General features: G+C 43.9%; 1 protein-coding gene across 2 annotated transcripts in view; it reads left to right on the forward strand.

The window, feature by feature from the left end:
• Positions 1-27,398, forward strand: part of fat2 (FAT atypical cadherin 2) — a 109,015-nt gene that overhangs the window by 13,388 nt on the left and 68,229 nt on the right. The window contains exons 2-6 of one of the 2 annotated variants that reach the window (XM_084549966.1): positions 2,754-6,020; positions 7,301-7,612; positions 19,594-19,652; positions 20,356-20,667; positions 22,207-22,414. In XM_084549966.1, coding sequence (XP_084406092.1) covers positions 2,762-6,020; positions 7,301-7,612; positions 19,594-19,652; positions 20,356-20,667; positions 22,207-22,414 — 4,150 coding nt within the window. In that variant the 5' untranslated portion in view covers positions 2,754-2,761. Of the gene's footprint in view, positions 1-2,356; positions 6,021-7,300; positions 7,613-19,593; positions 19,653-20,355; positions 20,668-22,206; positions 22,415-27,398 lie in introns of those variants that run through there. The other variant, XM_084549965.1, reaches the window with a different exon arrangement.

Consider the following 27,398-nt stretch of genomic DNA (forward strand, 5'->3'; position numbering starts at 1 on the left):
GTGTTCAGACATCTGGATGCCAGCGGCCTAACAGTGGTGTCAAATGATAGCCGCCGTTCTGCATAATCTGAACGAGCTCATTTTTGTCAAGGAGCAGGAGGGGATCGGAGGGGAAGGTGGGAGCTTTTTAATCGCTCTGATCTCGGCATTGAACGGCGTTTCTGCCCTCCAGATTGTTCCGTGTGCATGAGCTGTCAGAGAGGCAGCGAAGGGCAAAGAGTTCTGGCCTCCGGTTCCCTCTCTCTCTCGCTCTCTGTTGCTGTCAGTTCTTGACGTTGTGAAACTCTAGCTGGCACCGGGGTGGTCGGTCGTGCATCAGCTGAGCTCGTGTATTTTCTAGGTTTCTTGCGTATATCGGGGCCTTTTTGTGCTCGAACATACAGGTGCATGGAGCGCAACCTCGAAGCATGTGTCAAAGCTGAATCTAGGGCTTGTTGGTTTTTGTTTTTTTGCACATGCGAGGCTTTACACCCCCCTTCGCTCCCCGGTGCAGGCAGTTGAATCCACGTGAGTGCCGTTAAAAGTGGAGCCAACATACTGCCAGCAGATAATGACATGAACTGGTTCTGTGCTTCACGATTTGCATGCGCAGCGACAACCATCCCATCACGTCTTGTACTTCACGCTGTCCCTCAGAGGCCTAAAAACTTTACTTGCGTAATAACAAAAAACACTTGTGGAATGTGAAATCATGACTTATGGAAACGAGGATTTAGATCAAAAGGTTGTTCTGGGATTGTGGGAAGATTCCCTCATTCTCTCTTCTGTTTGCACGGGATTAGTTTTACGTGGGGCGTCCTGTCGTAGTCGTAGCTTGTTCCCTGTTATTGGGTAAATTTAGCGCTGTTTGGTGTTTGCTGTTTGCACTTCTGGTTGGATGCCAGACTGCATTTTGTTGTGTATGTACCTGTATATGCAGTGACAATAACATTGATTTTAATCTAATCCAGTCTAATCTAAGGTGATTTAGGAATAAGCCCCCTACGCCTGTGTTTCGCGGGGCGTTTTCACGTGGGATAAGTAAACCTTCCACACCACTTCATGTCTACGTGACTTAATGTTACACGTTTCATACCTCTTTTATACACAGTGTTTGACAGCTTTAGTTACTTTGCAGATTTGGATTTATAATAAAAATGGGACTATTGAACCTAGGGGAGACTTTAAACACTACTGAGCAGTATTTATTCAAGCTCCACCTTTACCGATGTGATGAACACATTAATGCATCACTGAATAAAATCTTAAAAATCTTAAAAATATGCTGAATTTGGTTCATCTGATGGTTTTGAGGTTATTTTCTGGGTGTAGGTCTGCAGGGACGTCTTGATCCTGTGTCCAAACTTTGAGTTATAACACAGCATCCTTAATTCTTGAGTGAAAAGAGACAGAAAAGCTGCAAACAAAACGAAAAATGTTGATAACAACCTCTGCAATTACTACAAATTACTAAATGCCCCCAGGTAAAACTAGTCCTGAGCAAAAAGGACTTAAAGCTGTTTAAAGCCCTTTTTGGCAAATCACCTACCCCATTTCTCCTAACACAGAGGTCCTGTGATAAAACTAATCCAGCTGTGAATCGGCATCTCTGTGTGTGGTTTGGACGGGGGTTATTTTTATTTTTTAAAAGAGTTTTCTTTGTTTCCTGACGTTTTTTCTTCCTCTTTTCACTAAAGAATAATGAAGGCTGCGTTGTAAATCAAAGTCCGGACGGCGGCTTGCGTGCAAAGTCGAGATGTTGCCGCAGAGCGTGCAGACCCATTCACGGCGCATTTTAATGTGTTTGATTTTATTTATTAATGTTTTAATGTGGGCGGCACATCAGTTAAGGTTGAGCTGATTTGAATACTGACAGGTAAAATATATATGTGTTTTTTTAAATATTAATGCAAATTTGCAAAGTAATTAAAGTTGTCAAAAAGTGTAGAGGTATAAATAAAAGGTATAATATTAACTCAGACATGTGGAGACATAAGGAAAAAGTCGGTAAAGTTGAATAAAAGTTAAGAGTTGGAATGTATGAATGCGCCACACAAACACAGGTGTCATTTCTAAATCACATGACCCTCCCAGGTAAAAACCAATCCTGTGCAAATTGGTCAGAAGATGTCAACAAGCAAGGTGCTGAAAAATCTGAACAATGTGCGAGTCTTGCATTAATTTTCATATCACCCAGGATCTCCCAGAGTCCATCTCTTCTTGGTGACTCATGCCACAGAACACACGGCAAACATTTACACTCGGATCAGGACTGAACCGCACGATGCCGTGTCATCAAGCGTTTACAAATCCCTCCTTGTAGCTTCTGCAGTGACAGGAGCTTGGCAGTAACAATTTCGATGAGTGTTTTGTTGCTGGTACTCGGCCTCCCAGGGAATAATTATGGTGAAGCCACCTGTCTGAAAAGGCTTCGAGGCAACTTGCTGTTCCTGAACCAGTGTGTTGTTTTACTAGTTTAACTTTGTTGTCGGGGCAAGTCGGGACACGAGGCAGATACCTCGCCACAGGCCTCCCCTCTGCTGTTGTGTCACTGTGTTCTCTGTGTCCATTTTGTGTTCTGCGTCGAGCTGGAGCTTAGGGGATATTACTGGACTATTTGCAAATTAGTGTGGGTGTATTATGGGTTTTTCCTGTAGATACACAAGGTAATATGAACAAGAACAAACAACACTATTGTGTTTCTGCTTCTGCTGTTCCTGAATTATAGAACATTACATGAAATTTAATGCTCTCATTTTCTTTCCCTTTCGCAGGTCTGCGGATGTCCATAGATGCACTGAAGATGGCAACTTCCGGAGCAACTCTCCTTACTCTAGCCACATTCCTGCTGCACGTGGCGAGATGTCAAGGGACAATGGGGAAAGGAAAAGACAGCTCTCCGCTCAGGTTTACGCACCACCTCTACAACGCCACCATCAACGAGAACTCTGCCCCTCGGATGTACGTCGAGACGGCAGTGAAGATGGGCATCGAAGTGACAGATCCGCTCTGGGACATCAAATATAATGTCGTCTCGGGGGACGACGACGGCTTTTTCCAAGCAGAGGCGGTCAGAGTCGGAGATTTCTGCTTTCTCAGGATCAAAACACGCAGCAGTAACTCTGCTCTCCTCAACCGGGAGGTCAGGGACACTTACACTCTCACTGTGGAGGCAACAGAAAGCACTTTTGACTTCCAGGCGAAGACAAAGGTGCTTGTCCAGGTGCTTGACACCAATGACTTAAAGCCTCTTTTCTACCCTGCCTCGTACAACGTGGCCATCAGGGAGGACACTCCTCTCAAGTCGAGCGTGGTCAAAGTTAGCGCCACAGATGCCGACATTGGAAGCAACGCTGAGTTTTATTACTCCTTCACCAGCAGAGCTCACCCTTTTGTCGTTGACCCATTCTCCGGCATAGTCAGCCTCGCCAAGAAGCTCAACCACACCCGGGCGGAGAGATACGACCTTACCATTTTAGCCGAGGACAGGACAAAAAAGATATCTGGTCTTCAGAAGTTTGGCAACGTTGCCAGGGTTACGGTGAATGTGCAGAAGATGCCGACGGGCGTGCCGGTTATCACGCCACCCCCAAAACCCACGGTCTCCACAGATGGAAAAATAGCTATCGATGTCCACGTGGAAGCAGGAGTTAAGCCTGTGGAATCCCTTAATATTGTTGGAGGGGATCCCCACAAGTGCTTTGAGATAATCCCCTTAGGTGTGCAGGGCAGTGACTTCCAAGTGATCTCCACAAAGAGGATTATCTGGTCTCAAACTCCTTTTGGGCTGAATCTCTCCCTTCAGGCTAAAGACAGGAGCTCGCCAAGTTTACTCTCCTCAATTACACAGGTCCACATTCCAGCCTATCATTACAGCCCATTGACTTTCTTGGAGGACACCTACATTGTCACACTGAGCGAGTTTTCACCCCCTAAGACTCACGTAGTTAAGGTTTCCGTCAGTTCGGTTCCATATAATGTCACTTTTAGTATCAAAAACAACCCAGACAGCTCTAACTTCAAGATAAATCCCAAAACTGGGATTATCGTTACTACAGACAAATTCGACTTTGAGAAAAAGGCTCGATACGAATTTGACGTGGTGGCCAATCATGGTGAAGCGGAGACTCACATCGTGGTGGAGATAACGGACGAGAATGACAACAGCCCACAGTTCACGCAGACGTCCTATCAGGCCACGCTGGATGAAAACTCCCCCGTCGGCAGCAGCGTTATAAAAGTAGCTGCTTCAGACAGCGATAAAGGCAAAAGCGGCTTTGTGACGTATTCCATAGCTAATTCTGGCCCTTTACCTTTCATAGTAGATCCCTTCACGGGTGTCATCTCCACCTCTGAACACCTGGACTATGAGCTGATGAAACGGCGGTATCACCTGAGAGTTTGGGCGTCCGACAGCGGCGGCCCCTTCAGTCAGGTCAGCGAATGCCTTGTGACGATAACCCTGAACAACATCAACGATAACGTCCCTCTTTTTGAGAGGGTGGGCTGCAACGTCACCGTACCGCTAGATTTACCCGTGGGGCACACAGTCGCTGAGCTGTCAGCCATCGATTTAGATGAGCTGCAGCAGTTGAGGTACGTCATCGAGTCCGGGAATGATCTCCTAGTGTTTGACATTGACTCCGTTTCAGGAGCCATCACCCTGAAACAACCGATTCCGGCGCAAGAGGGTTCGTTCACTTTGAGAGTCATAGCTAGGGATGGCAAGCACTACTCCGAAGCCTCGGTTGTCAGGATAACTGTCACAAATAAGGGTGATGACGCGACGCTCCGTTGTCACGAAACGGGAATCTTCAAACAGTTGACGGATAGACTGATAGAGTCGATCAAACCTGTTTTAATCAATCAAGAGGAAGACACGTTCTCAGATATCCACATCACCAACCGACACTCTCCCAAGTTTGACCTGAGCATTCCCGGCACGATTGACCTCACGGAGGACCACCCATTGAATTCCACCATCGTTCAGTTCAAGGCAACGGACGGCGACTCTGGGTTCAACAGTAAGCTGGTGTACGCTATATCAAGTGGCAACGAAGATGGCTGTTTCTCCATTGACACTTTCTCTGGTGACCTTCAGCTAGTCTGCCCTCTGGACAGAGAGAGCAAGGAGTTCTACATTTTGAACATCACAGTTTATGATTTGGGAACTCCACAAACGTCTGCGTGGAAATTCGTTGCTGTCAACGTCGTGGACGTCAATGACAACGCTCCTGTTTTTGATCAGCCCAGATATGTGATACGTGTGCCTGAAAACACAGAAGTGGACTCTATTATTTTTGGTGCTCATGCACTTGACTTGGACACAGACACAAATGGTAATGTCCAGTACTCCCTGCTGACATCCACAGACATGTTCAGAATTGACGACCTTACCGGAGAAGTGACTTTGGCGGCCCGACTGGATCGAGAGAGCTCGCCCAGGCATGACCTCTGGATCCAAGCGAAAGACCAGGCCAAACTTGGCCCTCAGTTATTCTCCACGGTTGATCTGGTTGTGGTTTTACAAGATGTAAATGACAACCCGCCCAAATTTGTACCAAAGGTATACAAGATAAAAGTTGCAGAAGACGTTCCCGTTGGCACGCTGCTCGTCTGGGTTGAAAGCATCGACTTAGATCTGGGCACCGGCGGCCTCGTCACATACAACCTCAAGACCACAGAGAACGGGATCTTTCATCTTGATTCCTCCCTGGGCGCCCTGACCCTCGACAGAGAGCTGGACTTTGAGAGGCGGGCATCCTACAACCTCACGGTCCGGGCTGTCGACCACGGCCAACCCCGCTCCCTCTCGTCATCCTGCTTCGTGGAGATCGAGGTTCTGGATGTCAACGAGAACGTCCACCGCCCCGTGTTCTCAGAGTTTGTGTATGAGGCCGCTGTGATGGAGGATGCAGCAGTGGGCACATCTTTGGTGACGCTTACGGCTTCAGACAAGGATCTAGGCCGAGATGGAGTCGTCAGGTATCACATCCATGATGGCTCTGGTCTAGGAGTGTTCACCATTGATGAGGAATCAGGTAACCAACAATGGGCTTTTTACTTTTTTGCAAAGTTGCTCAATAGTGTCAAAACGTAATTTAGGGTCAACTTAATTATATTGGTTAGCTTAGCCTAGCACAAAGGTTGGAAGCACAGGAAAACACCAAGCTTTGCTCTGTCTGAAGGCAGCAACACCAACCTACTAGGCCCTCTGCTGCTTGCGTATGTCTTGTTTTTGTAATCCATGCAAGAACCAAAGTGTAGAAGCTACAAATCACATGACACTAGTAGGCAAGTTTCTGGTAAGCAACACCCACAGATGTGCCTATTTAATCCCCAATTGCTCTCCAGTCTTTTAGAACCGAAGACTTGGATGAAACGTCTTCAAGAAACTCTACAAGTCCAATTGCCTTTCTTGAGTGTTTTTGGACACACTGCGACCTAGATGACTCAGAACCTTCACAGACAGGCTACAGATCAGTTTCACCAGAGAGTTGTAGTCAGTGGAGCCTCCAGGGAGTAACTTGCCCTGACTAAGATCATGTGATATGATTGAAAGCTCCAGAACTCTTACTAAATGAAGCTTGAGATTGGTTTTCCAGCTGTCAATAGCATGTTTTAAATAGAAGAAAACACAGTACATATCCTTATGTAGTTTCCCTGGTTGAGTGGTTGTACAGCATATTCATATTTCCGCTGTCTCTTTTTCCATCAGCATGTCCTTTGCAGAGGATACCCTGTAACCTCATAGTTACATTCCATTAATCTTCTGATGCACTTAAGGCTCTGATAAAATCAGGGTAAACAGAGATCTCTGTCATAACGTGACTGTGCTGAAATATGTCTTCTTCTTTATGTCTCTGCTTTTTGAGTTCTCCCTCTGGGTTGTCCTCATCTAAACTACATTTGAAGGCAACTATGTGCGGAAAAAGTTACATGCTCTTGTTCTTGGGCCCCTCAGTGTACAGCAACTAGCGTTTAGTAACCCTCTTGTATACTACAACAACTTGAGAACATTTTTTAAACACAAATATGTCACCCACGTCGCTGAGCAGAAAATGCCAAATATTTCCCCACCCACCTTTGGACTCCAATCCAGACATGTTTATAATGTGAACAGACACCTGAAGCTAGATGAAAGTCACGGTGATTGATATTTCCTGCAGGGTTTCTTGCCGTTATTTAGGATGAAACTGATTATACTGAGTAATTCCTGAGGCACAGAAAGTTTGAAACAAGTAAATGCTGGTGTGAAGTTCACAAGTGAAAACTGTATATTATCTTATCAGAGCTGTTAATTCCCTTTGTTGCTTCTCAGGCGTGATTCGTACAACCGAGATGCTGGACCGTGAGACGGTGCCTCACTACTGGCTCTCCGTCTACGCCACCGATCTGGGGACCGAGCCTCTGATCTCCTGGACTCACGTCTTCCTGGAGGTGATAGATGTTAATGACAATGCTCCTGAACTTTCCCAGCCGGTGTACTTCACATCCGTCCAGGAGAACGTGGACAAGGTCAACTCCATTGTCCAGGTTTCGGCCACAGATGCAGACACGTCCTCCGAGGGGAAGCTTTCCTTCCAGATGCTGGAATCTCATCGAACGTACTTCGATGTCGACCCCAAATCAGGTAAATACTCTTTTTGCAAACGTTTTGAGCTGCAATTAAAAAAGTTGTTTATAAATTAAAGGAGCACTTCACCAATTGTATACTGGTTCTTGGTGTGCAAACAGTTGTGTTAACAGCTCCAACGTAAAAGAACCAAGGTGATGCCCGCTGGGTTTTCTCAGTCTGAGGTTTTTAAAAGTGAATCTGTTTCATAAACCAGGTGGTCATTCTCAAGCTGTTTGGATCCCAGCTGAGAACTTGACACATTCAGCGGACTGTCTGAATCTGATTCATTGATATTAACTTTTAATATTCAAGTATCTCAAATTTTGAGTGCTGTTGTTCCCCTTTAAGTTTTGCTTGTTCGTAATATGTGAAATTTATCTTGCAAGGCAGCTGTATTTGATGTTGCTCGACAAACCATCTTACCAATCTATGATAGGTGCTTGGGGCTGATCCGCAAGTGTGCAGATCAGATTAGTCGGCATTAGGTCTGAAGACGGTGAAATTGTCATTTTAATGAATCATCTACTACAAATCTAGCTGCTCTCAGTGCTTGCTTACTTCCATTGCTCCTATGAAGTGCTGCTTGTTGGGTTTCTTCCTCTCATCTACATTATGTCATTCTTTGAGCTGACTGATTAAATTTAGCGTACGATTACAACCGTGATCCAAGGACAACTTCCCAGATGGTTCCGTGTAGCAAGATGTTGTAATATTATTGATGCATTTTGTTATTCTGCCACCATAGTACCCCACCACAACAACCCGTGTCCTGTGTACCAAGTCACAAAAGAGCTATAGAAAGCAGCTTCCTGTAAAACGCTCCTGCATCCATAGCGACTCTACTTGTCATTCACATTCAGCTCAGACCTGTGATTTAATTAAAACCTGATGATCTTGATCAGAATGCAAAGCTCAGTGGCTGCATACGGTTGCATATGTGAAAATGTTATTGTTTTAATGCATTTATAATTTTATACTCCACATTAATTTAATATGTAAAAATAAACATCCCTCCAGTTTACCTCCATTCCCTCCTCTTGTACTTTAACCGTCCACTTCTACTCTTATAGATAATTGAGAAAACTAACTAACTATAGTTATTTTTATCATGGACTACGCTACTGAAAATTCTAATTACAAATCGGAGTAAATTTTCTTTTCCAAAATGAATACAATATAATAACATGATAATTTAGATTACATCCCGGTCTCAAATTAAAAAGTCCAACTCGACCCTGAGACATGTAATTGAAGCTTTTACCGACCAACGTTCCCAGAGCCACTGTCCGATATACAGTGACTCTGGGATGTTGGGTGTAATTAGATCAGTTTGCACAGTGTCATCCTTCCATTTCACAAGCACTTTAAACAGAAATACAGGCTGCGTGCTCCCCTTCTGATTGATTTACATCTTTATTCTAACTCCCTTTGTGATTATAAGACATCTGGAAGACCTCTTTTGCAAATTGTTTCGACGTATATGTGTGTTCCAATGTCCCCGTGGTAGATTTACATTTTGATTCATGGCTATTACTGCAGCAGTAAATCTCAAAAGTGTCTTATTTCCAACAAAGGGAGAGCGGGGGGGGGGGGGGGGGGGGGGTCGTTGATTATTGCCGATATCGCCTAATGCGCTGTTACAAGTCTGAGCAGAGTAAGTGATGCAGAACCTGGGTGTGTCGCCGAGAAGGCAGAGCTGGAAAAATAAAACCAACATAATAGGAAACTCTCTCGGAGGTCATTCACAAACTTGCTCATGTGTGATCTGCAAAGAAAAAATTAAAAAAATCTAACATGGCAGGAAGAAAATGCCTGGGACCCCCTCGGGTATCTGTGCGTTTATCGCTGACAGTTGCAGCTGAATCACCTGGTGAGGACTTTGATGTTGAAGCAAATGAGCGCAACGTTTAGCTCTGCTCTGGCGCTACAAGCCACCACAAGTCCCGTCCTCGTCTTCTAATCTGCAGTTGTTTGTCCACACCCTGAGGCCAGTATACCGGAGGATTACAGAGAGAGAGAGAAGGCGAGTTTTGGTTCGTAGAGAAAGGCAGGGCAGGGCGGGAGGTGTTGAAACAGCCGCAGAGTGTCACATTAGCGCATGGTTTTTCTTGTGTAAATGCAGGTGTATTTGAGATTCATTTACTCGTGCACAGACACGAGCATGGGATAAAATGTGCATGGCTGAAAGGGGTTATTGTGTCTCTGTGTAGTCTTTGCACTGAAAAGATTTCCCCAGTGTCACGTCCTGGCTGTCATGGGAGTGACACTGATCTAAAGGTTAGTTCTTCAATGAGTCCATTAGATTAAGAAGAGAACTGGTGCAACAAGAAAAGACAAACTGTTATAAATTGGAAAAATGTCAAAATTAAATTGAACATGCATGTCGATACACTTGAATACCTTGGTGTTGGTTTAATGGTTCGGGTTTGAGACAAGGAACCTTCTCAATCTCGTCCAACACCTTTTTGAGGAACTTTGATTGAAAGCTAGACCAGATCCTCAAGCATTACTACTGCTAATTACTTCATTCTGGAAAATGAAGTGAGTCAGACAGATAGCAGTTATTACCATACTTGAATGTGGATGTTTGGTGAGGTGCTAATAGGAGATCATCATTTAATACTACCAACAATAAGATGACTAAACAGAATCCATGGAGTCCACTCAGGCTAAAAGGCTGCACCCAAACAACACCAACAAACACTGAACGTTTAAAAGAAGAGAAAGTTACCTGGAGACGGTGTCAAGGAGGAAAATCTCCCAGAGAGGGTTAGGGAGTTTATGTCAGCGTTGGACTGAATCCAGTCGACTCTAGGAGAAGACAAGAAAGACGAGGAAAGGCTTTAGGAAGCTACAGGAGACCAACTTGAGGACATTTAGGATCGGATCAGGACTGAGATCGGCCGATACTGAATATTAAAGGATCCATATTAGATTGGGAGGCAGAAAACTTGGTGTTTAATGACAACACACCACAGCGGCTGTAGCTCAGTGAGTAGACCGGGTTGTCCTCGGTACATGGACAACAAACCAAAGTGTCCTAGGACTCTGAGATGTGCCCAGAGATGCCTGGCACTGTTGTATGATTGTGAGTGTGCTTGTGAAAGACAAGGAAAGACTTTAGAAAGCTACAGGAGACCAACTTTAGGACATTTAAGATCGGATCAGGACTAAGATCGCCCAGTATTGAATATTAAAGGATCAATATCGGATCGGGAGGCAAAAAACTTGATCGGGACATCCCTGCCATCTACCTACCTAGTTTCCCCAATATATGCCATACAAAGATCATTCATGCCTACTCCCACGTACGTTCAGTTGGTGTTTATTGGCAACACACCACAACGGCTGTAGCTCTGTGAGTAGAGCGGGTTGTCCTCTGTACATGAACCACAAACCGAAATGTCCTAGGACCCTGAGATGTGCCCGGAGATGCCTGGCACTGTTGTATGATTGTGAGTGTGCTTGTGAAAGACAAGGAAAGACTTTAGGAAGCTACAGGAGACCAACTTTAGGACCGGATCAGAACTAAGATCGGCCAGTATTGCATATTAAAGGATCGGTATCGGATCGGGAGACAAAAAACTTGATCGGGACATCCCTACGGTCTACTTACCACAAACCGAAGTGTCCCAGGACCCTGAGTTGTGCCCGGAGATGCCTGGCACTGTTGTACGATTGTGAGTGTGCTCGTGTGAATGAATGGGTTGACGTGTCATTGTGAGTGTCAAGTGCTTCAGGTAGAAAAGCAGCATATAATAAATAAAGACCATTTACTGTTTTGACCCCAGACATATGACGCGGGGCAACGTCGCGGTCAGCCTTCACATGTTCTTGATGTTGTCTTGGTTCGTCTGCGCCTTTTAACGCTTTTGTGGCTCTTTACAAACATCACTTCAATACAATAGTCCATACAAGACTACTTTTCACACGAGGTATAAAAAGAAGAATCTGCTGACAGTCACTCTTATCCTTTACACTTTGAGCTGTCAAAGTTCCTTCTACCTGACGACAAAGAACACGACGAACATCTCAGACACTTTAATGGCTGTAATAAATCCGTGTAAAGGGAAGGAGATGGTGATACCTTGAACAACGTAAACGTGCTGTTGAAACCAGATCTTTGGAACATGACCCACCTTGTCTTCTTTTCTCAAATGATTCTGCTATTACTAATGTGCAGGGTTGAATGGTGTAGAAACTCTCATGCCTCGACAGGATGGATATGACTCAGGGCTGTTTCTGACTAAGCCGATATTCTCCTCAAGCATGAAGTGCGCTTTATTCTGCGGCGATTATCTGTTCGATTCAACCCATTAGATGATAAGCAAGGACAAATTCCCGGCAAATTGTCCAGTCCGTTTTTTATTTTTATTTTTTATTACTGACCTGCTTTAGAAAACCGGCGTGTCTCGGCCGACCAGAGTAGGTTTCATAATGTCTTTCACACACACACACACAAAAAAAACAAGTTTGTTTGTTGACAAGGCCAGGCAAGTTAGGAATGTGCCCAGTTCATTAGCATTTTGAAACAGCACATACCTCAAATTACTGCAGAACCTTTTAGATCCTCAAACAGATAATAATAATGTGAAGATTTCTGGCGTCTCCGTTAAATATTTTAAAATCCACAGGCCGCAAATTGAGATGGGTTGTAATTAAAGGATGATGATGTTCTGCGCCTTTTGTGTTACACGAAATGAAGCAGAAATGAAACTGAATGAGATGCAAACACTCTTTCAAGTGTCGCTCTGGTTTGTTTTACCTGCAGCTTTAAGGTGTTAAACGACGCTCCTGCTGCAAATTAGTGTTGATCCCAAACGAATGCATCATTTCCTCCAGTTTGATTTCCTATAAATATAACAGATCAAGGTTCATGATTCATGATGTTTGTTGTCATGTGTGCAGTAAAGACAGCGGTTCAGACCACACAATGAAAGTCTTCTAATTCGTCACTGTCATCCTCGTCTTTCTTCTCCTCCAAATTCTTCTTCCCGCAGTTTCTCTTCTTCTTCTTCTTTCTTCTACTTTTCGTTTCTTCTCTTCTGATTCTTCTCTAATTCGTCGTTATCATCCTTGTCTTTCTTCTCCAACTTCTTAGCCCCCTAGTTCTTCTTTTCTAGTTTGTAATTCTTCCTCTTCTATTTTGTTATTCCTCCTTCTTCTTCCACTTTCTCTAATTCTCATCACAATCATATTCCTCCTCCAAATTGTTTTTCCACTTTCTCTTCTTCTAATTCTTCTTCTTTCTTCTCCTTCTACAAATTCTTCTTCTTCTAATTTCTCTTCTTTTATTCTTCTTGTAGTTTCTGTTCTTATTGTGTAACTTTGTTTTTGTGAAGATTAATTTGTTGAATGATGCTTGAAGTGAACCATTAAGCTAACACCATTATTCCCGTTCATTTTACATAAATATACATACTTAACCAAACATTACGTCGGTGTTGATCATCATAGCGCCACTATCAGCAGCGTACGATGAGGGAAAAGATTTAACGTAGAGCTCACAGAGTTTCTTTCTTACATGATGCAATATTTTTCACACAAGCTCATTGATCCACCGTCTTATTAAGGGTGGATCTTCAGATTCATTGCGGTGCTTAGCAATCAGAATAAAATATTAAATTTAACACAACTCATGTTCCCCAGTATCCCACAGCTTAAGGAAATCTTTTCAATTTATTTTTGAAGTTAAAATGTCTCCTGAAGTCTTCCATCTTTGGCCAACTCCAAAGCACGTGTGGAAGATCATCTTTAGTTATTTTACTTCTCTTACACATATTGTGATGATATCCAAACTATTAAAAAATATTCATACAGTATATGGCACATTAAATAAGAGCGAATAAATCCAATTTATAGTAAAAAGTTAACTTTCAATCTAACTTTGCTAGCTAGCGCCTGTAAAGTTAAGCTAGCTCACGTTACGTCTGGAGTCGTTTCCTCCAGGTTTTGATGTAGTCTGTTTAAATAACTGTAACTCTTCTACATAGTCTAAAAGTCAATAGCACAAACATCGGATTTCAAAAAGTGGCGGTAATGTAAAATTTTGTTAATGAATAACACAAATAGCTTCTCGTGCTATGTGTTTTTGGGAGTAAATTAGACCCTGGCGGGCTGCCATAGTATTAACATTATATGGGAAACTCTGTGAGACCGGTCCATATCATCAAATGTGTAAAATAAATCTGCTTTCCACTTGTGTTTTTTTGGATATATAATCATATATGACGCTATTAGTGGCAGCATATATATCAGAAATCATTCCTTCACATGATGTATGCGACCGGTTGCAGAGATATGTTTCTAAAGTGGATTCAGTTAACATTTAACAGCTTCTTCGGGGACTGATGCGCCCGAGGCTGAATACCACAGACCGGTTAGGGAAGACCTTTAAATATTATCTGTCATGAAATAAATCCCGTTTTTTTTGAGTCACAGTGAAGTGGAGTCAGACGATGTGAAATATCTGTTTCACTTCTGGCCTATCTGCTGCAGACCGTCTGCATTTTTCTGCAGATATTTTAAACGCTTAAAAGCCTCTTAATTACACTTTCTGTCTCTGAATGCACCTCGGCAGACTTTATCTGTTTCAGAATGAATGCAGCGATCAGATGTCTGTGATCTGATCAGATAGTGGTCTCTTTAAGGATAACTACTGGAAGACTTAGTTAGTTAGAGACCGTTTCAGACTCTTGTTTATCCCCACTACCACCTCATTTGCATACGTTTGTTAATGAGGAAGACACTTTGAATTCTTAGTCCAACAAAGAATTTCTCTTTTGAGAGACTCTTCTTTCTTTGTGTGGGTCTTGATATTTCTGAAATGTCAGAAATTTAAGACGTCTCATTTGAAGATTTGGACAGTGAGTGAGTTGAACGTTTTAAAGAAAGAAAAGACCAGAAGCAGCAGCAGCAGAAGTAGATTTGCAAACTGGCTCTGGACCCGAAGAGAAAAGACAAGGGAGCAAACACACCGGGTCCCGACTTGCCAGACATCGCTGTTTATCTTCTCGTGGGTTTTGACAGCGGTCCGGCACGGCTGAGTGAAAACAGGCGACGAGGGAGAGAGAGGCCTTTAGCCCTGATTCCCATGTCTGCGCTAATGACAGAAACACACTTTCTAATGTGCCCCACCTGTCCTAATGATGCCCCCCCCCCCCCCCCAGGAGGGCTTGTTTGCACTGTTGTAAAAAGAGGTTGAACGACCCTCAGCAGGGTCGTTCAGTCCACTCACAACCCCCCTCCAGGTCTGTCTGAGGACGTCAGCTCACACTTAAACACGTCTGTTTGTCAGACGTTCTACCTCAGTCCAAGCTTCTTGTTTCCCTTTAGTGGCTTTTAAATTTTGCACTGTTGGAGCTGGTTTTACTACTTGGAAACACAAATATTCAGTTTAAGAAAAAGTCCTGCATTCAAATTTATGAAGTAGAAGTATTTCAGCAGAATGCATCAAAACTAAAAGTACACAATGACAAATACTGTCCAGAATAACCTTTAAAGTTTCTGTTTAAGCTTTAAATCGTTTGATTAATGCTTTACTGGAAAAACAGAAACTGCAACAGAAAAATATTATTAATTATTTTGGTTTGCATTCAAACTATTATAAAAGTAGATGTTTTTGCTGTTTTTAGCCTCTGTGAGGCACTTTGTGTTGCTTTTAAAAGGCATGAAAAGTGCCATATAAATAAATTTGATTTGATTTGATTTGATTTAGAAGTATTTCACCAGAATGCATCAAAACTAAAGTACTTTTTTTGATGGTTTTAACCCCTTAATGCCTAGTGTCGTGAATTTGCGACGCACTGTTTCTGCTCAAACTGCAGCTGCATGTAAAACTCCAATGTCGGTTTGTGCACATTTAAAAAATTCCTAGGAACCTTTTGCAAGTACTAGTTTGTCGTAGGACCGGTCGGAGTGGTAAGCAAAAACCAATAATTCATTTCTTTATATAACTGAAAAATCAATTCAGGCGTTAAGGGTTTAAATGTCTTATCAACACTGGAGTGAACACATTTACTTGCTTTATTTTAATGTGTATTATCTGCCACGGTGGCAAATACCGTCCAGAATATTCTCCAGAATAACCTCAAAATTTCTGTTGAAGCCTTAAAATGCTGCAACAGAAAAATATTCAGTTGAAGAAAAAGCTCTGCATTTAAATGAATATAAGAAGTATTTGAGCAGAATGCATCAAAACTAAAAATACTTGTTTTGCAGAGTAAATAGTATAATGTCTAATAATCGATTCAAGTATTTAATCACACTTCTTTTTATCTGTTTTAAATGCACAATGTCTGGATATTTTCCAGTGGATAAATTTGGTGTCTTTATTAAAATATATGCTGTTATTGGTGCAAAAATCTAACACAATGAGAAATAGTTTTGAGAATATTCTTTAGAATAACCTCAAAGGCATCCAGCGTGGTCTGTCTTTGTGGAGTGGGAGGAACAAAGCTGAACAAAGGGTAAAAATCATGTAAAAAACATTAGTAGTGTTAAAAGGAAAGTAGTAGTTTAATCCAAGATGGTTATGGTTTCATTTATTTTTATAAAACGTATGAGAAGTTGTTAAACAATGCAGCAAAATCGATGCATAAAGTCGTTTGTGTCAAGTAATAAAGAGTCGAGACACTTCACTGCTCTCAGGAAAAGTAGATATTTTTAACTGTATCCTGATTATTGCCTGGAAGACTGACCTCAGTTCTTCTACTAAAAAAAGCTCCTCAACCATCTGATAAGACGTTCTGCTGAATTTCACTGAACTCTAACAGCATTTTGGCTGCATCCCAGAAAAAACAAAACAACACCCTTGTGCAGGGTTTCTGATGCTCGGCGTCACTTTCTCCTGCCTTCAGTGGGAAAGTGTAAAACCGTTCGGTATCGTATCAGCGCTTCTGTCGTCGCACGACAGTTTGAACACAGTATCTCCATCTCTGCCACATTCCAGCCTTATCTCCACCAGATATGAATATTATACCTGCAGCCACAAACCACACAACACATTAATATACAACGTCTGTGCAGCTACACATTCAACCACAGACGGTAAATCAGTCGGGCAGGTTTTACAGCTGCTAATTAAACGGAACAAATGCGCACGGCGAAGCAGGAAGTGGCTGATGAGCAGGAAACAAAAGATAAACACGTTATTAATGTTATCTCTTTGTGAACGGCTGAATCAGCAGCTTTAGTCTTTAACTGCTGATCGCTGGGAGTTAGAAGATCACTGCAGTTAAACCAGGGATCAGGAAACAAGTGTCAGTCAGTTATTCTTCTATTCTCCTGATTGCTCTTCTTCTTCTTCATCTAATTCTCTTTCTGTTCCCCTTCCAAATTCTTCTTTTTAATTCTTCTTCTTTGTGTTCCCCTTTCTTGTCCTCCTCCAGTTTCCCTTCTTCTAGTTTCTCCTTGTTTTATGGAACCGTTCTTCTTTCTTCTTCTCTCACTCCTAATTCTTCTCCTTCTGCTAATTTCTCTTCTACTAATTCCTCTAAAATTGTTCTTCCAATTACTCTTCTTCCTAATTCTTCTTCTCGTTTTTTAATTCTCCTCCTCCAAATTTGTCTCCTTGTCCTAATTTATCTTTCTCTTCTTCTTGTCCTCCTCCAGCTTCTTCTTCTAATTTCTCTTCTTCTTCAATCTTCTCTTCCTCTGACTTTTTCTTATAATTACTCTTTGTCTAACTGTTATTCTGTCTTCCCCTTATTTTATTTATCTTCTTCTTGTTTCTCCTCCTCCAAATTCGTCTCCTTGTCTTAATTGTTGTTCTTCTTCTCAGTCTTCTTCTTCTCTTTTTTCTACGTATTAATTCTTCTTCTGCTGTATCGTCTTCTAATCTTCTTCTCCACCTACTTGCTCTCCTTCCAGTTCATCTAATTCCTCTTCTTCTAATTGCTCCTCTTCCTAATCTCCTCCTAGTTCCTCTCCATTTTATTCTTTCTCCCAAATTCTTCTTCTTCTTCTAATTTCTCCGTCTGTTTCTTCTTCTTTTAGTCCTCGTTTTCGGTTTTGTCTAATTCTTCTTCTTGCTTCTCATTTTTAAATTCCTCTTCTTTTTTCTCCTCCTCCTCCAAGTTCTTCTTCTTCTGCTAGATTTATTAAAGGCTGATATATGTGTTTTATTTTAAGATCCCTGCACTAACGCTCTCCCTCTTGTTCTTGATCCTCTAAAAAGCTAAAATCAAGTGTCAGATGCTCCAGAATAAACCGCCGTTAAGAGCCGTAATAAAAACATCTTGTAACCGACTCTTCCCTCCGCCCTGGCTTCACCATTAAACGCCGGCGTCTCCTATCCAAACACTCGTCACCTGACCCTCGTTGTTATCCTGCCGTTGGCGTTAGCCGGCGTGTCTCTGCTATTAGAGCTAATCGCTGCTCTCAAACACTTGACTTAATTTCTTTAGACGGGATGGGATCAGGGCAGAACATGCTCCTCTAAAACTCCACGGAACAGGTGACATTAAAGCAGCAGGTTGCAGCTTTAAACATTAAATCATTCATTTTACACTTTTATTGAGACTTTATGGACATTACTGTGATCCAGAGGTGAGATCATATCCACATCAGCTTGACTGACTCATCCAGACGAGTCACTGGTTCTTCAACTAACGTCCTTCAGTTTAGAAATAGATTTTGTTTTATTAGGTTTTCACGTACGCTGCTGGATTTCTTTGAGGGGGACAAGTCTGAACTCGGCCTAAACACCAGCCGTGGAGTGATTCCCAACAGACAGCAGCCAAACGTGTCTCAATGACCTGCTGAGACACATGGTTTATAACATCAGGAGCAAACGTCCAATCAGCTGTCTGCCCCCGACCAGACGCTCCGTCAGCTGCTTTAGATGTTTCGGTTTAGAGAATCAGTTTCTGTTAACGGTACAGGATGACGATGCCACCGCCGCAGCGTATTGGTTGTTTGTCTTGTTGCAGCATGTTCTATTTTATTTTGTCTACAAACGTCTGATATTAGTTTGACACCATCGTCCTGATGTGAATCCGGTCTGTTCACTTCTTAGTGAGGAAGTCGTTCTGTGTTTAGTTGATGATTCTCTGGACGTAGTTGTGTCTCAAAGAAATGTTCAACAATGAGGAGTTGACTCTGTCCAACCTTGACCTGGGTTAAAGGTTTACTACTACTACTACTACTACTACTACTACTTCTACTACTACTACTACTAATACTGCTACTACTTCTACTACTACTACTACTACTACTACTACTTCTACTACTACTAATACTGCTACTACTTCTACTACTACTACTACTACTTCTTCTTCCTTCTCATCTTCTTCTGGCCAACTCCTCCTCGCCTTTTTCCTCCTCCTCCTCCTCTTCCTCTCTTTCTTCTTCTCATTCTTCTTCCCCTCCTCCTCTTTCTCCTTCTTCCTCTTCTCCTCCTCCTCTTTCTTTTGATTTTTCTCCTCCTCTTCCTTCATCTCCGCCTCTTTCTCTCTTTCTCCTCCTCCTCTTTCTTTCTTCCTCCTCCTCTTTCTCTCTTCTTCTTCTACTCTTTCTCCTTCTTCCGCTCCTCCTCCTCCTCCTCCTCTTCTTTCACTCTTTCATATCCTCCTCCTCCTGCTCCTCCTCTTTCTCCCTCTCCTCCTCCTCTTTCTCCTTGTTTGAGTTCTCTTCACGCGATGATTAAGAATTCAAAATATTCTCATTATTCTCGATTAAGTAATGATCACTTTGTAAGTTTGTGTTTTTTTTTTTTCCAGCAGTAAGGTCGAGTGAACACACACAAACACACTCACAGTAACACAACAACACTAACACAACAGATGCAACGTCCATAAAGCAGACTGTGTTTTCTTAGGTGCCATCGGTTCAGTCACTCAAACACCTACAACAACAGCAGCAGCAGCAGTAACAGCGCTCTCATTACTGCCCCGCTCTGTTTGTTTAGGTGCAGTTAGCACTCTCACTTCCTGGGACGGTGACACACTAACTGATTCCTTCTGTGTGTGTGTGTGTGTGTGTGTGTGTGTTGGCAGGTGTTATCAGCACTCTCTCAGCTTTGGATCGGGAGGACAAACCGGAGCACAGCATCGAGGTGAGACTCTCTGGAACCGTTCAGACCGTCCTGAGGGGATCCGATCACAAGTGACCACCTTAAAGTAGACTCGTATTTGACGTATTTGACCTCCTTCCTTTGTTAGTGTGAACACACAATCAGTCCTTGGTCACATTAAACACCACCTACTCAGTTTTGCCTCATTCATTCAGAAATAAAAACACACAAAATCACTATTATAAACGATCACCAGCAAAGGAAAAAGCACCGTAAATGTAAAACTAATGATACTAATTGAAATGAATTCACTGTGTAAAGTTAATCACCAGTGTCTTTATTTATCTTTTAATGCCTGAGATTTTTCTGTCGCTGCTTCAAACAGCACATCAGTGACATTAGTCTGAGGACGGAAGTTTCCAGGGTTCAGTTATAATCTGAGCTAAAATAACTAAAAGAGAGTGAGAGAGACGTCACAGCTTGTTCAGAAATATATATCACCTCCACAAGTCATTACCACCACGCAACATGCTGTTCATGGTTCTGAAACAGTGGTAGATCCATTAGAGACAGCAGCTGACTACAAATGAGAAACTGAGATCAGATCTCAATCTGCAGCTGGTTACTTGTGATCAGATCAAATATCTTGGTCTGAATGAATCCTTACAAACAACAGCTGCCTTCTTTCTTCCTTCTTCTACAGTACAATGTGTTTTTAATCCACCTCCTCCCTCTCACCTCCCAGGTAATCGTGTCGGATAACGGCTCGCCGCCTTTACGCTCCACCGCCACCGTCGTGATCCGAGTCCTGGACGCCAACGACAACCGGCCCAAGTTCACCGACAAGCTTTTCCACGTCAAGCTGCCGGAGCAGCAGCGCCACGACGGGCGGCGGGAGGTCTGCAGGATGGTTGCGCGTGATGACGACGAGGGCTCCAACGCCGTGGTTACCTACAAGCTCCAGGACAACGCCGACGGCCGGTTTGAGATCGACGCGCTGAGCGGCGTGGTGACGTCGCACGGCGATTTCTGGCCCGGAAACTACAGCATCCTCACGGTAAGCGTCCAGAACGGCTGTAGTTTAGTAGGCTGCCGTCATGACAACCAGATCTGAACCCTGCATGGGGGTTTGTGACTCCATCTCTAAAGCTTCATCTCGAGTTTTCTTTGAGGTGTAGAGCTTAAAAGGCCAAATCATCCGCTCCTTAATCCTCTGAAAAGCATGACTTTGTCATCCATCTGCTTTGTGGAAGTCAGAGCAGATCTGTCTGTACTTTAGTTTTCCATCCTCCTTTCTATGAGGAAGGCCCAGTGCATTCGTTGGGGACTATTTTCAGTGGCGGATTAATTCAAATGTGTTTCTCTGGTGAGCTAGCAAGCAACTTACATAGTCCTCCAACCAATCAGAGACATTTTGTTGGACACAAATTCAACTCCAACGGTGCATAAAGCCCCGCCCAAACTGATTTGATCTTTGCAGGAGAAAAATCAGTTCCCAACGGAGAGACTCCGGACCAAGCTGTCACCACTAAAAGGTTTCCGGTCAGTAATAGTGAGGCTGATCACCGACAGATGACTGAATGCAGAGGCTACTTTAGTCACATAGCTGTTTTCAGTACTGTAAATGTGTGTATAAGTTTACACTTTGAGTTTACAGTCTATATTTTATATTATTTTTTCACAGTTTTACATTTACACAAAAATACATTTCACTGTGCATTGTACTATGTATAACTGTGCATGTGACAAATACAACTCTTAATTTCTAGAGGTAAAAAAAAAAAAAACTTAAAGAAATCTCTATAATGTGTTTTTTCTACATTACTTACTCAGGAATACTGAACCTGTGTAGTTGATGGAAAGTTTGCAAGATTTATAAGCAGAACAATCAGATCTGATCACCGCATTTTGTAAATTAGTTCTCTAAATAACTGTTCTGTTCTTTCTGTTGAACAAAGTTTACAAGGTAAATAAAAGCAAAAATGCAATTATGCTAAAGCTGCAAAAATGTCAGCATATAGGCTAACAGAAGGAGAACAAACAAACTGTGCTAAATTAAATTCCAGTAGGAGGGTGAGGCTGAATCAGGGCCAGAAATTATCTTATTATCTTCAGCCCGTTACAGAGAATGATTGGGCCGATAATATATGGGGAAAAAGGTTTCCTAGAAAAGTGTTTGTCAGCTCTGAGAGACCAACAACAAACTCCTCATATCCTGTCTGGATGCAAAGTAAAAACTGCAGCAGTTTGAGGAGGAGGAAGAATCTGTGGCCTATCGTAGATCAGATCGCTCTCACTAGTTGGCACCAGTTCCTTCTTCTCAACGTCAGTGAGGACAAATTATAATGCACCGAGTGTGTGATTATTCATTCATTCATTCATCTTCTGTAACCGCCTGTCCTGTGAAAGGTCGTGGGGACGCTGGAGCCTATCCCAGCTGTCATTGGGGCGAGAGGTGGAGTACACAGGGAGAACATGCAAACTCCACACAGAAAGGCCCCAGATGGCAGATGGATTCAAACCCATAACCTGATAACTACCACACCACCGTCCTGCCTGTGTTCATTAAAATGTCCTTTTCTGCGTTGACTCCCAGATTAAAGCGATGGACCAGGGCAGCCCACCGCGCTCGTCCACGTCCCGGCTCGACGTCGAGTGGGTCGCCCTCCCGCCGCCCTCCTCCGAGCCGATCACGTTCGAGGAGCCCCACTTCACCTTCGCCGTCATGGAAACGGAGCCCGTCACTCACATGGTGGGCATCGTCATGACGGAGACGCACGGGCTGAGGTGGTTCGACATCGTAGGTGAGTGGGGAAAAAAAACAAACACACATTACTCTCTAGGAAGCTTCACAGAACAAAGTTTGAAGGCAATGATCTCTAAAAGAAGACAAACGACGGATATAAAAACACTACTAGTATTTATTCCCTTCTACACTCAGTTTGAGGAGAGAAGGAATCAGAGGACGCTCCTGAAATCAGGACTCCCTGATCGCTAAGTAATGGCCTCCCATAGATCACAGGGAGTCGCTGCCTCCACGGCGCCGAGGAAATGATACCCGACAGTCACCGTATTGCCACTTACACGCAAAGTGCTGACTTGTAGCGAGCCGGGGGAAAACAAACAGGTCGCGATCATCGTCCATCCTTATGGGGCTTCACACAAACTGCAGATGAGTTGCTTTCTAAAAGGTCAGCAGAGTCCCGCAACAGTGAATGATGTTTAGAGGACGAGCGGGCGGGCGAACTTCAGCGTTGTTTATTTCTTTAATCAGCGCTGCCTTTCGCCGAATCCACTTCGGGTTTGTCAGCTCAAAAGAACTTAGAGATGGAGGCTGCAGCAGAGGGGACGTTTGGTCGGGTAATGGGGAACACTGCAACGTCTGCAAATAAATACGTGGAAAAACAAAAAACCTACAAGCATGAGGAGGCGTCAGATAGGTTCAAGGGTTTTTCTGCAGGAAATATCCTCCTCCCCCATCCTGCAGCGTTCACGTCATGTTCCTTGATTAGTTTAGAGCAACCACATATAATAACTGGAGATTAATAGTAGTAACTGAATTGTTCACAGAGCTTTTTAAAGGACAGATTAAAGGCTGCAGATGAATAATAGAGTCTTGCCGTCACAAAGGAAGTGTTCCCGTAGTGACGGATGAACCGAGGGCTTCCTGGTGTTAGCGGGATAGCAGCGGGACGTTTCTCTCTGTGAGGATAAAACAGCAGCGCTCCTCCTCTCATCACCTGCCAGATCACTGCAGGAGGGACGGCCGGCCACTTCTTCCTCACCCCCCTCCCGGCCTCTCGTCCTCCTCCGGCTCCTCTCAAACCCCAGACGATAAGAACTGTCCCCGTCAGAGCGATGGAGAGAGAGAGAGAGAGTGGCTTTGTAGAAAACAAAAGGCGTGGAAACACTTTTTCAAGTGGAAATCGGCCCTCCTGGCTCCGGAGGTGTGTCGTTTCCGTTTTGAGCCTCGGGAGGAGAACACGCGGGTCGTTCGCCAACTGCCTCCTGTCGTGAGCAGAGAAAGGCCGACGTTCCTCCTGTTCGGTTCACGGTGCCAAGCTCGGAGTGTGCCAGAGCTGAGAGGAACACAACGGGGACGTTCGGTCGTCTCAGGGCTGCTGATGCCGTGACATTTGCTGTATCACGACGCGTCCTGCTCTAGAATATCTCTTCAAAGTGATTTCATTTTGTGTAAAAGTCTGGTTAGCTTAGAAGAACACTGGGTGGCGTCCAGTCATTTGAATTTGAACCCACATGTTTCCTGAAGAAACGTTTTGAAGCTCAGCATGGCGTCTCCCGCCACCGCCGCCATCTTGGTTAGCACCACCTAACTCCCAGCTAATTCAAACATCCTGAAAAGAGTGAGTGGAGCTGAGGATTGTGGGCGATGCCTGTGATCAATCACCTGTCAATCACCTTTTAGGGGAGGGGCCTCTGTGGATCATCCCACAGATACTTGATCAGTTTGGGATCTAGTGAATTTGGAGGCCAGGTCAACACCTTGTGCTGTTTTTGTAAGTTGTTCCTAAAGCGTTTTTGTGGCTGCATCCTGCTGGGGATGGCTGCTGCCATCAAGGAGTGTCAATGCTATGGGATGGGGGTGCCTGGTCTGGTCTGGTCTGGTCTGGTCTAGGTGGGTGGTAGATGACACATTCTTCAGAAGAGTTTAGCATGAAGCTGAAACCTGAAGGTAAATCTTTTGGGAGTAAAGATCACGTCTAGTCCTCGTTTTGAGTTAACGCCATCGCTTGCATCGTGTTGTGTTTTCAGTAGCCGTGACAGTTCTGTGTATAATCAGTCAGAGCTGAAGTGTTTGTTTGTAGCGTTGGATAATTGTGCAGCATTTTTCTCTCTGTGTGGCCCGTGACCAGAACTCGGTAATTATCACTGACGGCTTGTCAACCGTCCCGTCAGTCAGTGCGTCTCTCCTCTTCTCCGAGTTTTAATTTACTTTTTGTCTGGAGACACGTTGTCATGTTTCTGTTTTATTCCGATCCGTCCCAGTCTGCTCCTCGGTGGCGTATCGCTGACCCTTATCTCGGCATCGGTGAGATGAGGGCTGTTGTGTCACAGGGTTCCTCCTCTCCCATGCAGATATGATCAAGTATTCATTGCCCCCGCTTTACCTTCCTCCTCTGCAGCAGATGCCTATCGCAGCTCTCTGGCCGCGAGATAACTCACAGAGACAAATGAAGACTTCCCTCGCTGTCAAAATAACTCAAACACCTCCTGTGAATCTGCACAAAAACAACAAAAACACCTCGTTTGGAGTCGGGTGGGGGTGGGGTGGGGGTTGTTAGATCACAAAATCAGTGATATAACAGAAGCAGGAGAAGGATTTCATCTCCTCCAGCTCCACTGCGCCGTGTGTCCCAGCTGGGTACCGTGTGGTCAAGATGAGGGTCAGCACCTCCAGGTCCAGGGCCGTGGTTCCCTGCAGGACGAGGTCGGTTCCCTGCGGGGGGGGCGGTTGAGTTCAGGCTTCTGTGTTTTCTAAATTCAACAGAAACGCCTACCTGAATGAGAAGCGTAATAAACCGCCCCCCCTCGTTGTGAAAAGTTTAGTTTAACATTCAAACAGCAGTCAGGGTTGGGCTGTCACCGAGGATCGTTGCAGAACGTTTGTCAGTTTAGCATGAAAGCTGGAACAATGGGCCTGATTGTATTTTAATAACATAAAAATAGAAGCTGTCAACCACATCTCGCTGCCGTCATCGTCAGGAAATTCACCCACGGGTTACGACCGCCAGATAAGACATCAGCATTAATGTGTCCAGCGTTCGCTCTGCCCCCCCGTGAATCCCCTCGAGGAGTTAACGTGATTAATCGTATCAGGGATTTGCGAGATGTTGAAAAAGGCGGCAAAGAGTAAAAACACATTTCTGCTCCATAACATGTGGCTTTGCTTGTGAATTACAGGATTGTTCAACCTCTCTGGGGCTTTAGAGATTTAGGACCTTGATGAGGTGTCTGAGTTGAACCAGAAGTCAGAAACACACAAGAAAAATACAGTTTTAGGTTTAATATGTGTTAAACCTCGCAGCAATTATCTAAAATAAACATTTTTGTTCCTCCCCAGTTTTGATTGACGTAGCAAAGTTGGGTTTCCAGTGGTAACAGGCTAAAGCATGATGTTCCAGACGTCCCTCAAGATGAATGTTAAGGTGTTCCCAGTAGAGATAAACAGTTGAAATTCAGCCTGATAGACAAGATATACCCAGAAATCATATCAGATAACCAAACCATATCTACCGGCAACGTTTGACACGAAGGAGCATCAGCTGTACTCAGAGCTCCTTCAAAATACCTCTTTTACGCCACGATTTCCATCCACTTATCTGAATTCAGTTCCTTCTCCATAGCAATGTTTCACTTCTACTTCCTTATAAGGAATTCCAAGGTGTTCCCAGGCCAGTTGGGATGTGCAATTCACCAAATTCAGCCCGATAAACCTCCAAAGGGAGGCACAAGATCAGCAGTGACTTTCCACTGGAGGCTTCTCCCTTGCACCTATCCCATTGTTGGCGTTCCCAGGCATGTCGAGATATGCACAAGATAAACCACAAGATTTAGCCGGTAAACCGTCCTCACCAGATAACCTAACCACCTCTACTTGTATCTTTCCACATGAAGGAACAGCAGCTCTAGTCTGAACTCTGTCTAAAGAAAACTATTTCGAATTCAGGTTCCTCTCTGTAGCAACGTTTTCTAGTTCCTTATAAAGCATGTTAGGGTGTTCCTGGGCCAGTCCAGATATGCAACCCCTCCTCCAAATTCGGGAAATTTAATTGGTAAACCCTCCTCACCAGATAACCGAGCCACCTCTACTGGCAACTTTTGACATGAAGGCGCAGCAGCTCAAGTCCTAGCTCCTTCTAAAATAAACTTCCAGGATCTTCAAGGTGATCCCAGACCAGTTGAGATAATCCCTCCTGCAAATTCAGCCCTCTAAACGTCCAAAAGGAGGCACCAGATTCCAGAAGCAGCATTAGCTCTGCTCCAACCTCCTTCCAAGATGAACTCTGTTTACTAAACTAGAGTTACTTTTCTTTCTACATAATTTTCATCTGCTCATCCAGAGTCAGGTCACGTTGGCGACAGGCCACAGGCTAAGGATGGTATTTCAGACTTCCTTCTCGTGAGGAGTCCTGGGGCGTTCCCAAACCTGTCGAGATATAACATCCCTCCAGCAAATTCAGGGTCTTCTCTCAGCTGGCGGCGCTCGGTAAATCTCCAACGGGAGGCATCGTCGCCAGATATACAAACCACGCAAAGGAGCAGCAGCTCTACTCTATTACTACTCAATACACTAAATTTGTGTACAATGTGGGGATAACTTTGTCCAGCTCTGGTGAAATTCAACAAATAGTTATTGATGATGGATAACCAAAGATCTGGTGCTTTAACGCTGCAGGAGAATAATAAGTAATGAATGTCCGCATTGGTCTTGATTCTAGACATTATTGTCCTTCTCTAGCAGAGCATGACTGACACAGAAAAGGAAAGAATGGGTCGATCCTCATTTTTGACCCTCACCTGCTGTCAGACCTTTGGTCAGCAACTCAAAGTGTACAAGATACAAAATGACGTTCCCTCAGCAGGAAACTTGATCTGATTCCCAGAGCTCAGAGCAATGCGAGGCCTTTTTCTCCTTCTCCTGAGCCGAGCTGTTCGGGCAAGTCAGGAGAAAAAAACCCAGAGGCGGACGCCAGATAAGTTGAGAAATTAAACCTCCCAGTATTGTGGCCAGGAGCAATTACTGGAGGAAGTTGGAGGGGAGGAGGA

This window comes from Chelon labrosus, assembly GCF_963514085.1.
Source record: "Chelon labrosus genome assembly, chromosome: 8".
In the NCBI taxonomy this organism is placed as follows: Eukaryota; Metazoa; Chordata; class Actinopteri; order Mugiliformes; family Mugilidae; genus Chelon; species Chelon labrosus.